The sequence below is a fragment of the Anomalospiza imberbis genome, unplaced genomic scaffold, assembly GCF_031753505.1.
Source record: "Anomalospiza imberbis isolate Cuckoo-Finch-1a 21T00152 unplaced genomic scaffold, ASM3175350v1 scaffold_211, whole genome shotgun sequence".
NCBI classification, from domain to species: Eukaryota; Metazoa; Chordata; class Aves; order Passeriformes; family Viduidae; genus Anomalospiza; species Anomalospiza imberbis.
The window spans coordinates 112,519-130,291 of NW_027099844.1; the positions used below are offsets into that span (position 1 = coordinate 112,519).

The 17,773-nt window shown below is 63.4% G+C and overlaps 1 protein-coding gene across 1 annotated transcript; it reads left to right on the forward strand.

Moving 5' to 3' along the window:
* Nucleotides 1–4,249: 4,249 nt before the first annotated feature.
* VSIG8 (V-set and immunoglobulin domain containing 8) lies at nt 4,250–16,115 on the forward strand. The gene is made up of 7 exons (XM_068178162.1): nt 4,250–4,255; nt 6,778–7,011; nt 9,579–9,777; nt 11,249–11,413; nt 12,790–12,912; nt 14,657–14,792; nt 15,943–16,115. Exons 1-7 carry the CDS (start codon nt 4,250–4,252, stop codon nt 16,112–16,114), a joined length of 1,035 nt encoding a protein of 344 aa, XP_068034263.1. The 3' UTR covers nt 16,115.
* Nucleotides 16,116–17,773: the final 1,658 nt, after the last annotated feature.

The following is a 17,773-nucleotide window of genomic DNA, read 5'->3' on the forward strand; positions in this document are numbered from 1 at the left end:
CCCCAGTGTCCATCCCTATTGTCCATCCCCATTTTCCAACCCTGGTGTCCACATCGTGTCCATCCCTATTTTCCATTCCCATTTTGTATCCCCAGTCCCATCCCCAATGTCCATCCCCAATGTCCAACCTCAATGTCCATTCCCAGTGTCCACCCCTGGTGTCCACCCCTGGTGTCCATCCCTGGTGTCCATCCCTGGTGTCCATCCTCAATGTCCATCCCCCATGTCCAACCTCAATGTCCATTCCCAGTGTCCATTCCCAGTGTCCACCCCTGGTGTCCACCCCTGGTGTCCATCCCTGGTGTCCATCCCTGGTGTCCATCCTCAATGTCCATCCCCAATGTCCAACCTCAATGTCCATTCCCAGTGTCCACCCCGGTGTCCATCCTCAAGGTCCATCCCTGGTGTCCAACCTCAATGTCCATTCCCAGTGTCCACCCCTGGTGTCCATCCCCATTTTCCATCCCTGGTGTCCATCCCCAGTGTCCATCCCTGGTGTCCATCCCCAGTGTCCATCCCCGGTGTCCATCCCCAGTGTCCCCCCGCCGTGTCCCCCAGCCGTGTCCCCCCGCCACGGCCACGCTCCAGCCGTGTCCCCCGTGTCACTCCGAGCCTGGCCCGGCCCCGAGGGGCCCGAAGCCCCGGGCCGGGCCGGGCCGGGACCGGCCCCGCGGATCCCCCCCGGCCCCGCCGAGCCCCGCCGGGCCCCGGGGCCCCCCAAATGACAGACGCGGCTCCGCACGTGCCCGGCCGGGCCCCGTTCCCAGCGGGGCCGGGCAGGGCTGGACTGGGAGCGGGGACGGGAACTGGAGCAGTTCATGGCCCCGGGGCCGGGGTTTGGCCCCGCCGGGACAGCGGCAGAGCCGGCCCGGGCGGTCCCGGAGCGGCCGGAAGGGCCGAGCGGGGCCGCGGGGCAGAGCCGGGCCGGGCGGGGCACGGAGCTGGGCGCGGGGCTGGCACCGGAGCGGGGACGTGGCACGGAGAGGGGACATGGCAGGGAGAGGGGACATGGCATTGAGAGGGGACATGGCACAGAGAGGGGACATGGCATTGAGAGGGGACATGGCACGGAGAGGGGACATGGCACAGAGAGGGGACATGGCACAGAGAGGGGACAGGGCATTGAGAGGGGACATGGCATTGAGAGGGGACATGGCACGGAGGGGAGACATGGCACGGAGAGGGGACATGGCACAGAGAGGGGACATGGCATGGAGAGGGGACACGGCACGGAGGGGGGACATGGCACGGAGAGGGGACAGGGCATTGAGAGGGGACATGGCATTGAGAGGGGACATGGCACGGAGGGGAGACATGGCATGGAGAGGGGACATGGCACGGAGAGGGGACATGGCACAGAGAGGGGACATGGCACTGAGAGGGGACATGGCATTGAGAGGGGACATGGCACAGAGAGGGGACATGGCACTGAGAGGGGACATGGCATTGAGAGGGGACATGGCACAGAGAGGGGACATGGCACTGAGAGGGGACATGGCACGGAATGGGGACATGGCACGGAGAGGGGACATGGCACGGAGAGGGGACATGGCACGGAGGGGGGACATGGCACGGAGGGGAGACATGGCACGGAGAGGGGACATGGCATTGAGAGGGGACATGGCACGGAGAGGGGACATGGCATTGAGAGGGGACGTGGCATGGAATGGGGACATGGCACGGAGAGGGGACATGGCACGGAGGGGGGACATGGCACGGAGGGGGGACATGGCATGGAATGGGGACATGGCACGGAGAGGGGACATGGCACGGAATGGGGACCAAGAGGGGGTCACACACTGGGGTGGGGTCACTGTCCCATGGGGGGGACACAGCACAAACAGGGGTCACAGCCTGGGGTGGGGTCACAGCCACCCAGGGCCAGGGCCAGGGCCAGGGCCAGGGCCAGGGCCAGGGCCAGGGTCATCCATCCCAGTGGGCGCTGGGACCTCGGGGGCATTTGGGGGCTTGGGGGTCCCTGGGTGGGGGTGGGGGCACACAGTGGTCCATGGGTGACTGCTTGGGTGTGCTCATGTCCCTGTGTCCCCATGTCCCCATGGTCATGGTGTCCGTGTCCCCATGGTCATGGTGTCCATGTCCCTATGGTCATGGTGTCCATGTCCCCATGTCCCTATGGTCATGGTGTCCATGTCCCCATGTCCCCATGGTCATGGTGTCCATGTCCCCATGGTCATGGTGTCCGTGTCCCCATGTCCCTATGGTCATGGTGTCCATGTCCCCATGGTCATGGTGTCCGTGTCCCCATGTCCCCATGGTCATGGTGTCCGTGTCCCCATGGTCATGGTGTCCATGTCCCCATGGTCATGGTGTCCGTGTCCCCATGTCCTCATGGTCATGGGGTCCATGTCCCCATGGTCATGGCGTCCGTGTCCCCATGGTCATGGTGTCCATGTCCCTATGGTCATGGTGTCCGTGTCCCTATGGTCATGGTGTCCATGTCCCCATGGTCATGGTGTCCGTGTCCCCATGGTCATGGTGTCCGTGTCCCTATGGTCATGGTGTCCATGTCCCCATGGTCATGGCGTCCGTGTCCCCATGTCCCCATGGTCATGGTGTCCATGTCCCTATGGTCATGGTGTCCATGTCCCCATGGTCATGGTGTCCGTGTCTCCTGTGTCCCTCAAGGGACACAGGCAGGGACAGGCCCGTGGCATCCTCAGTGTCTTCCCTCCTGAGCCCCCCTGGTGTCACCCACTGTCACATGTCCCTGTCCCGACTCCTCCATCCCTGCCGTGTCCCTGTCCCCAAGGGTTCCATCCATTGCCATGTCCCTGTCCCAACTTCTGCCTCCATTCTTGTGTCCCTGTCCCATCTCCTGCCCCTGTTGTCACCTCCCTGTCCCCAACACGTCGTCCATCGCTGTGGCCTTGTCCCAGCTCCTCCATCCCTGCCGTGTCCCTGTCCCCATGGGTTCCACCCCATGCCATGTGTCACCATCCCAACTCCTCCATCCCTGCTGTGTCCCTGTCCCCATGGATTCCACCCCGTGCCATGTGTCACCGTCCCACCTCTTCGATCCCTGCCATGTCCCTGTCCCCATGGATTCCATCCAGTGCCATGTGTCACCATCCCAGCTCCTCCATCCATCCTGTCCCAGCTCCTCCATCCCTGCCATGTCCCTGTCCCCATGGATTCCACCCCGTGCCATGTGCCACCGTCCCAGCTCCTCCATCCATCCTGTCCCACCTCCTCCATCCCTGCCATGTCCCTGTCCCCATGGATTCCATCCAGTGCCATGTGCCACTGTCCCAGCTCCTCCATCCATCCTGTCCCACCTCCTCCATCCCTGCCGTGTCCCTGTCCCCGCTGACCGTGGCCCTGTCACTGCCACACCGCCACGTCCCCGTGCAGTCACCCGTGGGCCCGGTGGGTGCCACGGTGCCCCGGTGCCCGCCGGCCGAGGGGCAGGTCCGGAGGAGGGACCTGCTGCCTTTAAACCCCCGCTCCAACCACACCTTTAAGCCCTTCGAGTCCTGCTCCAAGCCCAGAATCCACTCGGGACCCGCGGGGCCGAGCTGCCACCTCCAGCCAGCGGTGCCTTTGTCCCACTGTCCCCACTCCGTGCCCCGCTCTCGGGGTGTCCCCCCGGTGTCCCCCCGGTGTCCCCCCGGTGTCCGGCCGGGGTCCGGCGGGCCGGGCGCTGCCTAATTAGGGGGTAGGAGCGGAGCAGGGCGGCAGCCACGCACAGCTCGGAGCCACTCACTCATCCCACAGGAATCCTCCCCACGGGGAGGAGCGGCCCCGGCCCAGCGCCTAAAAGGGCCCCGCACGGGCCGGGTGCCCTCGGAGCCTTGGAGCCTTCCTGCGTCCTCCTCCTCCTCCTCCTCCTCCTCCTCCGCGGCCGCAGCGCCATGGCAGGGCACGGCGCCAGCCTGCTCCTGCTGCTCGGGGTCCTGCCAGGTAGGATCCCGGCCCCGCGGCTCCCGGGGATCCCGGGGATGCTCCGAGCCCCGGGGCGGAGCGCGGGACGCGCCCGCGGTCACACCCGCGGTCACACCCGCGGCCACCGCCGGGGTCCTGTGGGCACGGCAGGTGGCATCGAGCCACCCGGGGCTGCCAGGGGGCGACAGCACCGAGGGGACCGGGACCCACCCGGGACATCCCCGCGGGCGCCCGGTGTGGGAGATGAGACCCGCGGGTGGGGGAGGCAGGTGTGGGGTCGGGGGATGCAGGTGTGGGGTCGGGGGATGCAGGTGAGGGTCGGGGGAGGCAGGTGTGGGGTCGGGGGATGCAGGTGAGGGTCGGGGGATGCAGGTGTGGGGTCAGGGGATGCAGGTGAGGGTCGGGGGATGCAGGTGTGGGGTCAGGGGATGCAGGTGAGGGTCGGGGGATGCAGGTGTGGGGTCGGGGGATGCAGGTGTGGGTCAGGGGAGGCAGGTGTGGGTCAGGAACTGCAGGTGTGGGTCAGGAACTGCCAGGTGTGGGGTCAGGGGCTGCCAGGTGTGGGTCAGGGGATGCAGGTGTGGGGTCGGGGATTGCAGGTGTGGGTCAGGGGAGGCAGGTGTGGGGTCAGGAACTGCCAGGTGTGGGTCAGGGGATGCAGGTGTGGATCAGGGGAGGCAGGTGTGGGGTCGGGGGAGGCAGGTGTGGGTCAGGGGCTGCAGGTGTGGGTGGGGGAGGCAGGTGTGGGGTCAGGGGATGCAGGTGTGGGTCAGGGGATGCAGGTGTGGGTGGGGGAGGCAGGTGTGGGGTCAGGGGATGCAGGTGTGGGTCAGGGGAGGCAGGTGTGGGTCGGGGATGCAGGTGTGGGGTCAGGAGAGGCAGGTGTGGGGTCGGGGGAGGCAGGTGTGGGTCAGGGGATGCCAGGTGTGTCAGGGCACAGGTTTGGGGTTCTTGTGCTGCAGGTGTGGGGTCAGGGGATGCAGGTGTGGGTCAGGGGAGGTAGGTGTGGGGTCAGGGGCTGCCAGGTGTGGGTCAGGGGCTGCAGGTGTGGGTCAGGGCACAGGTTTGGGGTTCTTGTGCTGCAGGTGTGGGGTCAGGGGCTGCCAGGTGTGGGTCAGGGGCTGCAGGTGTGGGTCAGGGGCTGCAGGTGTGGGTCAGGGGATGCAGGTGTGGGTCAGGGGCTGCCAGGTGTGGGTCAGGGGCTGCAGGTGTGGGTCAGGGGCTGCAGGTGTGTCAGGGCACAGGTTTGGGGTTCTTGTGCTGCAGGTGTGGGGTCGGGGGTCTCGGGGCACATCTTTGGGGTGCCACGGGTCCCTACCTGTCCCTGCAGCCCAGAGTTGGGGTTCACGGTGTGTCAGGTACCACGGGTCCGTGTACCCCACTGGTGAGGCGCCGCCAGGTGTGGGATCAGGGGGTGCCACCAGCTGTGTGGGGACACAAATGTGGGGACCCTGCGCCCCACAGGTGGGAAACTGCAGGTGTGGGGTCCAGGGGGTGTCGGGGCACGGGTTTGGGGTCCCTGTGCCCCACCCTGTGCCACAGGTGTGGGGCTGGGGGGTGTTCTGGGGGCCATTTCAGGGTGGCACAGTGCCGTTTCGGGGGTGACGATGCTGTTTTGGGGGGTGACAGTGCCATTTCAGGGGGTGACAGTGCCATTTTGGAGGAGTGACAGTGCCATTTATGGGGTGACAGTGTCATTTCAGGGGTGACAGTGCCATTTCACGGTGTGATAGTGTCATTTTGGGGGTGACAGTGCCATTTAAGGGGTGACAGTGCCATTTTGGAGGAGTGACAGTGCCACTTTGGGGGGGTGACAGTGCCATTTCAGGGGTGACAGTGCCACTTTGGGGGGTGACAGTGCCATCTCAGGGTGTGATAGCGTCATTTTGGGGGTGACAGTCCCATTTCAGGGGTGACAGTGCCATTTCAGGGGGTTTCAGTGCCATTTTGGGGGTGACAGTGCCGTTTCGGGGGAGACAGTGCCATTTATGGGGTGACAGTGCCATTTCAGGGTCTGACAGTGCCATTTCAGGGGGTGACAGTGCCACTTTGGGGGGTGACAGTGCCATTTCGGGGTGTGGCAGTGCCACTTTGGGGGGTGACAGTGCCATCTCAGGGTGTGATAGTGTCATTTTGGGGGGTTTCAGTGCCATTTCAGAGGGTGACAGTGCCATTTCAGGGGTGACAGTGCCATTTCAGGGTGTGACAGTGCCATTTCGGGGGGTGACAGTGCCATTTCAGGGTGTGACAGTGCCATTTCAGGGGTGACAGTGCCATTTCAGGGGGTTTCAGTGCCATTACAGGGGTGACAGTGCCATTTCAGGGTGTGACAGTGCCATTTCAGGGGTGACAGTGCCATTTCAGGGTGTGATAGTGCCATTTCAGGGGGTGACAGTGGCATTTCAGGGGGTTTCAGTGCCATTTCAGGGGGTTTCAGTGCCATTTCAGGGGGTGACAGTGCCATTTCAGGGTGATTTCAGGGGGTGACAGTGCCATTTCAGGGGTGACAGTGCCATTTCAGGGGTGACATTGCCATTTCAGGGGGTTTCAGTGCCATTTCGGGGGGTTTCAGTGCCATTTCAGGGGGTGACAGTGCCATTTCAGGGTGATTTCAGGGGGTGACAGTGCCATTTCAGGGTTTGACAGTGCCATTTCGGGGGGTGACAGTGCCATTTCAGGGGGTGACAGTGCCATTTCAGTGGTGACAGTGCCGTTTCAGGGGGTTTCAGTGCCATTTCAGGGGGTGACAGTGCCATTTCGGGGGGTGACAGTGCCATTTCGGGGTGTGACAGTGCCATTTCAGGGGTGACAGTGCCATTTCGGGGGGTGATGGTGCCATTTCAGGGGTGACAGTGCCATTTCGGGGGGTGACAGTGCCATTTCAGGGGTGACAGTGCCATTTCGGGGGGTGACGGTGCCATTCTGTCCCCAGCTCTCCTCGTGGCCGTCAGGATCAACGGCAAGGGCCGGGAGGTTCTGTACCTGGCCAAGGGCGACTCGGTCAAGCTGGGCTGTCCCTATGTCCTGGAGCCCGAGGACAACGGTCCCCAGGGCGTGGGGATCGAGTGGATCCAGATCACGCCCGAGAGACCCAGCCCCGAGAACGTGGTGAGGGGCTCGGGACCGCTGGGAGGGGGTCGGGGGCTGGGGGGGCACGGATGGAGCGGGTGGAGCTCGGCCGAGCGGGCGGGGACGGGCGGGGACAGGCGGGGACAGACAGGACAGACAGGGACAGACAGGGACAGACAGGGAGAGAGAGGGACAGACAGGGACAGAGAGGGACAGACAGGTGGGACAGACAGGGACAGACAGGACAGACAGGGGACAGACAGGGACAGACAGGGGACAGACAGGGACAGACAGGGACAAGGAAGGTTGGGAAGGGGAGGAAAGGACCAGACAGGGTCTGGAAATGCTGGGACGGGAAGGATGAAGTGAGACAGGGACAAAGAGGGAGAGAGAGGGACAGACAGGACAGAGAGGGACAGACAGGACAGACAGGGACAGACAGGTGGGAGAGACAGGGACAAAGATGGACAGACAGGACAGAGAGGGACAGACAGGGACAGACAGGACAGACAGGACAGAGAGGAACAGACAGGTGGGACAGACAGGGACAAAGAGGGAGAGAGAGGGACAGACAGGGACAAGGAAGGTTGGGAAGGGGAGGAAAGGACCAGACAGGGTCTGGAAATGCTGGGACGGGAAGGATGAAGTGAGACAGGGACAAAGAGGGACAGACAGGACAGAGAGGGAGAGAGAGGACAGACAGGGACAGACAGGTGGGAGAGACAGGGACAAAGATGGACAGACAGGACAGAGAGGGACAGACAGGTGGGACAAACAGGACAGGCAGGGCAGGACCAGTCAGGGTCTGGGAAATGCTGGGCAGGACAGGGACAGGCAGGACAAGGTGGGATGGGATGGGATGGGATGGGATGGGATGGGATGGGATGGGATGGGATGGGATGGCATGGCATGGCATGGCATGGCATGGCATGGCATGGAGCCCAGCTGAGCAGGCTGAACAGGTAGGGACAGGCAGGACAGGGAAGGTCTGGACAGGCAGGAAAGGAGCAGGCAGGGACAGGCAGGGACAGGCAGGGACAGGGAAGGTCTGGCAGCGTCTGGGAGTGCCAGTCTGGGACCAGACTGGGCTGGGCTGGGCTGGGCTGGGCTGGAGCCCAGCCAGGGACGCAGGGACAGGCAGGGAAAAACAGGAGAGGCAGGGACAGGGACAGGCAGGGACAGGGACGGACAGGGACAGGCAGGGACACAGGGGACAGGAAAGAACAAGAGAGGGACGGGAAGGGACACAGAGGTCCAAGGGGAGCAGTGAAAGCCCAGGACAGGGAAGGACGGGCAGAGAGAGGCAGGAAAGGAGCACGCCTAGAGCTGAGCCTAACCTAAACCCCACCCAAACCCAAAAACTAACCAACCTAAACCCAACCCAAACACTAACTTTAACACAACCGAAACCCAACCCAACCACTGACCCAGACCAAACTTAACCCCAACCTAAACCCAACAAAAACTTTAACCCTAACCAAACTTAACCAAACTCAAACCAGACTCAACCCTAACCTAACCCTAACCCTAACCTAAACCCAATCCAACTCCTAACCCTAACCATAATCCAAACCTAACCCTAACCCTAACCCTAACCCTAACCCTAACCCTAACCCTAAACCCAGCCCTAACCCTAACCCACCCCTAAACCCAACACAACTCCTAACCCTAAACAATCTTAACCCTAACCCTAACCCTAACCCTAATCTTTAACCCCAACCTAAACCCAACCCTAACCCTAACCCTAACCAATCTTAACCCTAAACTAAACCCAACCCTACCCCGAACCCAACCCTAAACCCAACACAACTCCTAACCCTAAACAATCTTAACCCGAACCTAACCCTAACCCTAACCCTAACCCTAACCCTAACCCTAACCCAAACCCAACTCAACTTCTAACCCAAACCAATCTTAACCCTGACCTAACCCCAACCCAAACACTAATCCTAACCAACCTAAACCCAACCTAACTCCTAACCCTAGCCAATCTCAACCTCAACCAACCCCAACCCAAACAAAAATCCCAACCAACCTAAACCCAACTCAACACATAACCACAAACCCAACACGACTCCTACGCCTAAGCAACCTTAACCCTAACCTAAACCCAACCCTAACTAATCTAAACCCTAACCCAAATCCAACCGAAACACTAACCTTAACCCTAATCTAAGGCCAACACAAAAACCAACTTTAACCCAAATATAAACCCAACCCAACTCACCCCGAATCACACCCCTAACCTAAACCCAACCCAATTCTTAACCCAAACCAACCCTAATCTTAACCCAAACCCTAACCCAACCTAAATCAAACCCAACTCCTAACCCTAACCAATCTTAACCCTAACCTAAACCCAACCCTAACCAATCTTAACCCTAGCCTAAACCCAACCCTAACCCTAACCCACCCCTAAACCCAACCCAACTCCTAACCCTAACTGACCCTAAACCCAACCCAACCCCTAACCCTAACCGACCCTAAACCCAACCCAACCCCTGACCCAAACCAACCTTAACCTCAACCCAACCCCTAACCCAGACCCCAAACCCCGGCCCCGCCGCGTCCCCAGGGCCGCGCTGACGCCGTCCCCGTGTCCCCAGTTCCTGTCCTACCAGGACCACCACGTGAACTACGGCAGCTCGGGGCTGCAGGACCGCGTGGCCTTCGTGCAGACGGACCCGGGCCAGCGCGACGCCTCCATCCGCGTGGCCGACCTGCAGGAGAGCGACACCGGCACCTACCAGTGCCGCGTCAAGAAGAACACGGTGGCCGTGCACGAGGTCATTGTCACCGTGCAAGGTGAGAGCGCGCCCCGCTGTGGCCCCGGTATCGTCCCGGTGTGGCTCCGCTGTCGCCTGTCCCCTCCCCGCCCCGCGCCAAGGTGGCGTTGGTTCATTGTGGTCTGCTGGTGGCACTGGCGGTGTCCCCTGTGCCCCACTCATGTGGCCGCCAGTGTCCCCTGTCCCACTCCCAAGTGCCCTTCATGGTGGCCCCTGGTGGCACTGACAGTGTCCCCTGTGTCCTTCTCGTGTGGCACTGACAGTGTCCCCTGTGTCCCTCTCCTGTGGCACTGACAGTGTCCCCTGTGCCCCTCTCGTGTGGCACTGACAATGTCCCCTGTGCCCCTCTCGTGTGGCACTGACAGTGTCCCCTGTGTCCCTCTCCTGTGGCACTGTCATTGTCCCCTGTGCCCCTCTCATGTGGCACTGACAGTGTCCCCTGTGCCCCTCTCGTGTGGCCTCCAGTGTCCCCTGTGCCCCTCTCGTGTGGCACTGACAATGTCCCCTGTGCCCCTCTCGTGTGGCACTGTCATTGTCCCCTGTGCCCCTCTCGTGTGGCACTGACAGTGTCCCCTGTGCCCCTCTCGTGTGGCACTGACAGTGTCCCCTGTGCCCCTCTCCTGTGGCACTGACGGTGTCCCCTGTGCCCCTCTCGTGTGGCACTGACAATGTCCCCTGTGCCCCTCTCGTGTGGCACTGACAATGTCCCCTGTGCCCCTCTCGTGTGGCCTCCAGTGTCCCCTGTGCCCTTCTCGTGTGACACTGACAGTGTCCCCTGTGCCCCTCTCGTGTGGCACTGACAGTGTCCCCTGTGCCCTTCTCGTGTGGCACTGACAGTGTCCCCTGTGCCCTTCTCGTGTGACACTGACAGTGTCCCCTGTGCCCCTCTCGTGTGGCACTGACGGTGTCCCCTGTGCCCCTCTTGTGTGGCACTGTCAGTGTCCCCTGTCCCACTCCCAAGTCCCCTTCCTGGGTGGCCCCGGTGGCCCTGGCAGTGTCCCTGTCCCTGTCCCCATGGCTCTGTCCCCATTCCCCCTCCCGGCTGTGCCCTCCCTGTCCCTTGTGCCCCGCTCCCCTGGGCTGTCCCTGCCGGTGTCCCCGTGCCCCTCCCGCGTGTCGCTGTCCCCTGGGCTGTCCCTGCCGGTGTCCGCGGTGTCCCCTGCCGGTGTCCCCGTGCCCCTGCCGCGTGTCGCTGTCCCTGCCGGTGTCCGCGGTGTCCCGTGCTGGTGTCCCCGGTGTCCGCGGTGTCCCGTGCTGGTGTCCCCGGTGTCCCCTGCCGGTGTCCGTGGTGTCCCCTGCCGCTGTCGCCGGTGTCCCGTGTTGGTGTCCCCGGTGTCCGCGGTGTCCCCTGCCGCTGTCGCCGGTGTCCCGTGCTGGTGTCCACGGTGTCCGCGGTGTCCCTGGTGTCCGCGGTGTCCCCTGCCGGTGTCCGCGGTGTCCCGTGCCGCTGTCGCCGGTGTCCCCTGACGCTGTCGCCGGTGTCCCAGCAGAGAAGCCGGCGGCCCCGCAGTGCTGGAGCGAGGGGGAGCTGATCGAGGGGGGGTCGGTGCTGCTGCGCTGCTTCAGCCGGGGGGGCACCGCGCCCCTCTCCTACCAGTGGGCAAAGCTGGCCGAGGGCTACGGCGGGGGGCGCCTGCCCTCGGGCACCCTGCAAGGTGGGTCAGGGACTCGGGGGGGCACAGAGGGGATTTGGGGAGGGGTCCCTGCCCTCGGGCACCCTGCAAGGTGGGTCAGGGACTCGGGAAGGGATTTGGGGGGTTCAGGGGGGATTTAGGGGGTCTCTGCGCTCGGGGACCCCCCAAGGTGGGTCAGGGACTCGGGGGGGCACAGAGGGGATTTGGGGGGGGGTCTCTGCCCTCGGGCACCCTGCAAGGTGGGTCAGGGACTCGGGAAGGGATTTGGGGGGTTCAGGGGGGATTTAGGGGGTCCCTGTGCTCGGGGACCCCCCAAGGTGGGTGAGGGACCCCCCAAGGTGGGTGAGGCACCCTCCGTGGGGGTCTCGGGAGCCTCACGAGGGGATTTGGGGGCACCGGCCCGGGGGGGCTGTGCCCATGGGGGGCTCGGGGGGGGGCCTTGGCCGGGGGTGCATGTGGGGGGGGTCCGTGCGTCCCTTTCTTTGTGTCCCCATGTCCGTGTGTCCCTGTCCGTGTGTCCCCACGTCTGTGTGTCCCCGTGTCCGTGTGTCCATGTCTATGTGTCTTTGTGTCCCCATGTCCGAGTGTCTGTGTCCATATGTCCATGTCCGTGTGTACTTGTGTCCCCATGTCCCTGTGTCCCTGTCCGTGTGTCCCTGTGTGTTCGTGTCCGTGTCTACGTCCATGTCCCCAAGTCCGTGTGTCCATGTCCGTGTGTCCCCCTGTGTGTCCCCATGTCCCTCTGTCCCCGTGTCCCTGTGTCCATGTCCGTGTGTCCCTCTGTGTCCCCATGTCCCTCTGTCCCCGTGTCCCTGTGTCCATGTCCGTGTGTCCCTGTGTGTCCCTTTGTGTCCCCATGTCCCTCTGTCCCCGTGTCCCTGTGTCCATGTCCGTGTGTCCCTGTGTGTCCCTTTGTGTCCCCATGTCCCTCTGTCCTCGTGTCCCTGTGTCCATGTCCGTGTGTCCCTGTGTGTCCCTCTGTGTCCCCATGTCCCTCTGTCCCCGTGTCCATGTCCGTGTGTCCCTGTGTCCCTGTGTGTCCCCGTGTCCCTCTGTCCCCTGTGTCCCTGTGTGTGTGTCCCTTTCCCTGTGTGTCCCTGTGTCCCCGTGTCCCTGTGTCCATGTCCGTGTGTCCCTGTGTGTCCCTGTGTGTCCGTGTCCCCATGTCCCTCTGTCCCCGTGTCCCGTTCCCTGTGTGTCCCTGTGTCCCCGTGTCCCTGTGTCCATGTCCGTGTGTCCCTCTGTGTCCCCATGTCCCTCTGTCCCCGTGTCCCTGTGTCCATGTCCATGTGTCTGTGTGTCCCTCTGTGTCCCCGTGTCCCTTTCCCTGTGTGTCCCCGCTCCCCCTCTCCGTGGGGCGCGGCTGGCACCGCGGTGACAGTGCCACCCGTCCCCAGGCCGCGCTCCGGGTGACCTCCTGATCCGCAGCCTGACCGTGGCCCACGCTGGCACCTACCAGTGCCGTGTCACCAACCGCGTGGGGTACTCGGTGTGCCAGCTCAACCTGAGCGCCGGGCCCCGTGAGTGACACTGGGGACACTGGGGGGACACTGGGGACACTGGGGGGACATTGGGGACACTGGGGGTGCTCGGTGTGCCAGCTCAACCTGAGCCCAGGGCCCCGTGAGTGACACTGGGGACACTGGGGGGACACTGGGGACATTGGGGACATTGGGGGTACTCGGTGTGCCAGCTCAACCTGAGCGCTGGGCCCCGTGAGTGACACTGGGGACACTGGGGGGACACTGGGGACATTGGGGACACTGGGGGTACTCGGTGTGCCAGCTCAACCTGAGCGCCGGGCCCCGTGAGTGACACTGGGGACATTGGGGACATTGGGGACACTGGGGGTGCTCGGTGTGCCAGCTCAACCTGAGCGCCGGGCCCCGTGAGTGACACTGGGGACACTGGGGGGACATTGGGGACACTGGGGACATTGGGGGTACTCGGTGTGCCAGCTCAACCTGAGCCCAGGGCCCCGTGAGTGACACTGGGGACACTGGGGGGACATTGGGGACATTGGGGACACTGGGGGGACACTGGGGACACTGGGGACATTGGGGGTGCTCGGTGTGCCAGCTCAACCTGAGCGCCGGGCCCCGTGAGTGACACTGGGGACAATGAGGGGACACTGGGGACATTGGGGACACTGGGGGGACACTGGGGACACTGGGGACATTGGGGGTGCTCGGTGTGCCAGCTCAACCTGAGCCCAGGGCCCCATGAGTGACATTGGGGACATTGGGGACATTGGGGACATTGGGGGTGCTCGGTGTGCCAGCTCAACCTGAGCCCAGGGCCCCGTGAGTGACACTGGGGACACTGGGGGGACACTGGGGACATTGGGGACATTGGGGGTACTCGGTGTGCCAGCTCAACCTGAGCCCAGGGCCCCGTGAGTGACACTGGGGACACTGGGGGGACACTGGGGACATTGGGGACACTGGGGACACTGGGGGTGCTCGGTGTGCCAGCTCAACCTGAGCCCAGGGCCCTGTGAGTGACACCGGGGACACTGGGGGGACACAGGATGGCACCAGGATGTCTCAGGTGCCAGGGTGTCCCAAGGGTGGCACCGTGGGTGGCCCTGTGTGGCACCAGGGATGGCTCTGAGTGGCACCAGGGTGTCCCTGGGCTCCAGGCTGGCACGGGGGTGGCACTGGGTGGCCCTGGGGTGGCTCTGGGCTCCAGGCTGGCACTGGGGTGGCACTGGGGTGGCACTGGGTGGCTCTGAGTGGCTCTGGGGTGGCTCTGGTTGGTACTGGGTGGCACTGGGTGGCTCTGAGTGGCTCTGAGTGGCTCTGGTTGGCACTGGGTGGCTCTGGGTGGCACTGGGGTGGCTCTGGGTGGCTCTGAGTGGTTCTGGGGTGGCTCTGGTTGGTACTGGGTGGCACTGGGTGGCTCTGAGTGGCTCTGGTTGGCTCTGGTTGGCTCTGGGTGGCTCTGAGTGGCTCTGGTTGGCACTGGGTGGCACTGAGTGGCTCTGGGGTGGCTCTGGGTGGCTCTGAGTGGCTCTGGGGTGGCTCTGGGTGGCACTGGGTGGCACTGGGTGGCTCTGAGTGGCTCTGGTTGGCACTGGGTGGCACTGGGTGGCTCTGAGTGGCTCTGGGTGGCTCTGGTTGGCACTGGGTGGCTCTGGTTGGCTCTGGGTGGCTCTGAGTGGCTCTGGGGTGGCTCTGGTTGGCACTGGGTGGCACTGGGTGGCTCTGGTGTGCCCGGGCAGCCGGCGAAGGCCGGCAGTGACAGGCTGTGTCCCCACGGCAGGCGGGCGCCAGGCTGGCATCATCGTGGGCTCCATCCTGGGCTCCCTCCTCCTCCTCAGCCTGCTGGGGCTGCTCATCTGGGCCCTGATCGCCCGCTACCAGCGCAAGGAGTGCCAGCGCGCCTGCAGCGACTGCAGGTGGGCACCGCGGGGTGGCACGGGGCGGCACTGGGCTCTACAGGGCGGTACTGGGCTCTACTGGGTGGTACTGGGCTGTACTGGGCACCAGTGAGGGGCACTGGGCTGTACTGGGCTGTACTGGGCACCAGTGAGGGGCACTGGGCTGTACTGGGCTGTACTGGGCACCAGTGAGGGGCACTGGGCTGTACTGGGCTGTACTGGGCACCAGTGAGGGGCACTGGGCTCTGATGGGCGCCGCTGAGTCCCAGTGGTCACCCCTGGGTGCTGCTGGGCACAACAGCTGGGGACAAACGGGTGGCACTGGGTGGCACTGGGTGGGTGGCACCAACTACAGGGGGGTGCCAGGGGGACACCGAGGGTTCTGCTGGGTGCCACCAGGCACAGGGGTGGCACTGATGGCCACCAAGAGGTGCCAGCAGGTGCCACCAGGCACAGGGGTGGCACTGATGGCCACCAAGAGGTGCCAATGGGTGCCACCAGGCACAGGGGTGGCACTGATGGCCACCAAGAGGTGCCAATGGGTGCCACCAAGCACAGGGGTGGCACTGATGGTCACCAAGAGGTGCCAGCGGGTGCCACCAGGCACAGGGGTGGCACTGATGGTCACCAAGAGGTGCCAGCGGGTGCCACCAGGCACAGGGGTGGCACAGGGTCACCAAGAGGTGCCAACAGGTGCCACCAAGCACAGGGGTGGCACAGGGTCACCAAGAGGTGCCAACAGGTGTCACCAAGCACAGGGGTGGCACTGATGGCCACCAAGAGGTGCCAATGGGTGTCACCAAGCACAGGGGTGGCACTGATGGCCACCAAGAGGTGCCAACAGGTGCCACCAAGTACAGGGGGGTGGCACAGGGTCACCAAGAGGTGCCAACAGGTGCCACCAGGCACAGGGGTGGCACAGGGTCACCAAGAGGTGCCAATGGGTGCCACCAAGCACAGGGGTGGCACAGGGTCACCAAGCGGGTGCCACCAAGCATACGGGTGGCACAGGGCCACCAAGAGGTGCCAGTGGGTGCCACCAGGCACAGAGGGGCACCGAAGGCGGTGACAAAACCCCCCCCGGGTGCCACCCGGCCCCGAGGGGCGCCCGGCGGTGCCACCTCGCGCCCTGACGCGGTGTCGCGGGGCTGTCCCCGCTTTGTCGCAGGAGCAGCACGGGTGGCACCATGCCCCGGCCCTGCACGGCCTGTGCCCACCACTCGTACTCGCCGCATGGCATCAGCTACATGCAGTGCCAGCACGGCGACGGCGACGAGCGCGCGGCCGCGCTGCTCTGCAACGAGGGCATGCGCCACCAGGTCACCTGTCCCGCGCTGTGACACCGCGGGCACCCCCGGCTGGCACCGCGCGGGGCCACCGCGGCGGCGGCGACAGCGACGGCGACAGCCACAGCCACAGCCAGCCCGCACAAGTGACGGCCGGAGCGGCTCGCACCGCCCGGAAAAGCTTCAAAATCCTACAAAATTCCTCTCGAAACGGCACAAAATCCTACAAAATCCCAAGAAATTCCTTCCCCGGAGCTCCCTCTTGGAGACACCGCCGCGACAGCGACAGCGACAGCGACAGCGACAGCGAGAGCCAGCCCGCACAAGTGACGGCAGGAGCGGCTCGCACCGCCCAAAAAAGCTTCAAAATCCTACAAAATTCCTCTCGAAACGGCACAAAATCCCACAAAATCCCAAGAAATTCCTTCCCCGGAGCTCCCTCTTGGAGACACCGCCGCGACAGCGACAGCGACAGCGACAGACACAGCCAGCCCACACAAGTGACGGCAGGAGCGGCTCGCACCGCCCGAAGAACACGGAAAAACCTCAAAATCCTACAAAATTCCTCTCGAAATGGCACAAAATCCTACAAAATCCCCAAAAATTCCTTCCCCGGAGCTCCCTCTTGGAGACACCGCGGCGGCGGCGACAGCGACAGCGACAGCCACAGCCAGCCCGCACAAGTGACGGCAGGAGCGGCTCGCACCGCCCGAAAAACACGGAAAAACCTCAAAATCCTACAAAATTCCTCTCGAAATGGCACAAAATCCTACAAAATCCCAAGAAATTCCTTCCCCGGAGCTCCCTCTTGGAGACACCGCGGCGGCGGCGACAGCGACAGCGACAGCAAGAGCCAGCCCGCACAAGTGACGGCAGGAGCGGCTCGCACCGCCCGAAAAACACGGAAAAACCTCAAAATCCTACAAAATTCCTCTCGAAATGGCACAAAATCCTACAAGATCCCAAAAAATTCCTTCCCCGGAGCTCCCTCTTGGAGACACCGCGGCGGCGGCGACAGCGACAGCGACAGCAAGAGCCAGCCCGCACAAGTGACGGCAGGAGCGGCTCGCACCGCCCAAAAAAGCTTCAAAATCCTACAAAATTCCTCTCGAAACGGCACAAAATCCTACAAAATCCCAAGAAATTCCTTCCCCGGAGCTCCCTCTTGGAGACACCGCCGCGACAGCGACAGCGACAGCGACAGCGACAGCCACAGCCAGCCCGCACAAGTGACGGCAGGAGCGGCTCGCACCGCCCGAAAAACACGGAAAAACCTCAAAATCCTACAAAATTCCTCTCAAAATGGCACAAAATCCTACAAAATCCCCAAAAATTCCTTCCCCGGAGCTCCCTCTTGGAGACACCGCGGCGGCGGCGACAGCGACAGCGAAAGCCAGCCCGCCAAAGTGACGGCAGGAGCGGCTCGCACCACCCAAAAAAGCTTCAAAATCCTACAAAATTCCTCTCAAAATGGCACAAAATCCTACAAAATCCCAAAAAATTCCCTCCCCGGAGCTCCCTCTTGGAGACACCGCCGCGACAGCGACAGCGACAGCGACAGCCACAGCCAGCCCGCACAAGTGACGGCAGGAGCGGCTCGCACCGCCCGAAAAAGCTACAAAATCCTACAAAATTCCTCTCGAAATGGCACAAAATCCTACAAAATCCCAAGAAATTCCTTCCCCGGAGCTCCCTCTTGGAGACACCGCGGCG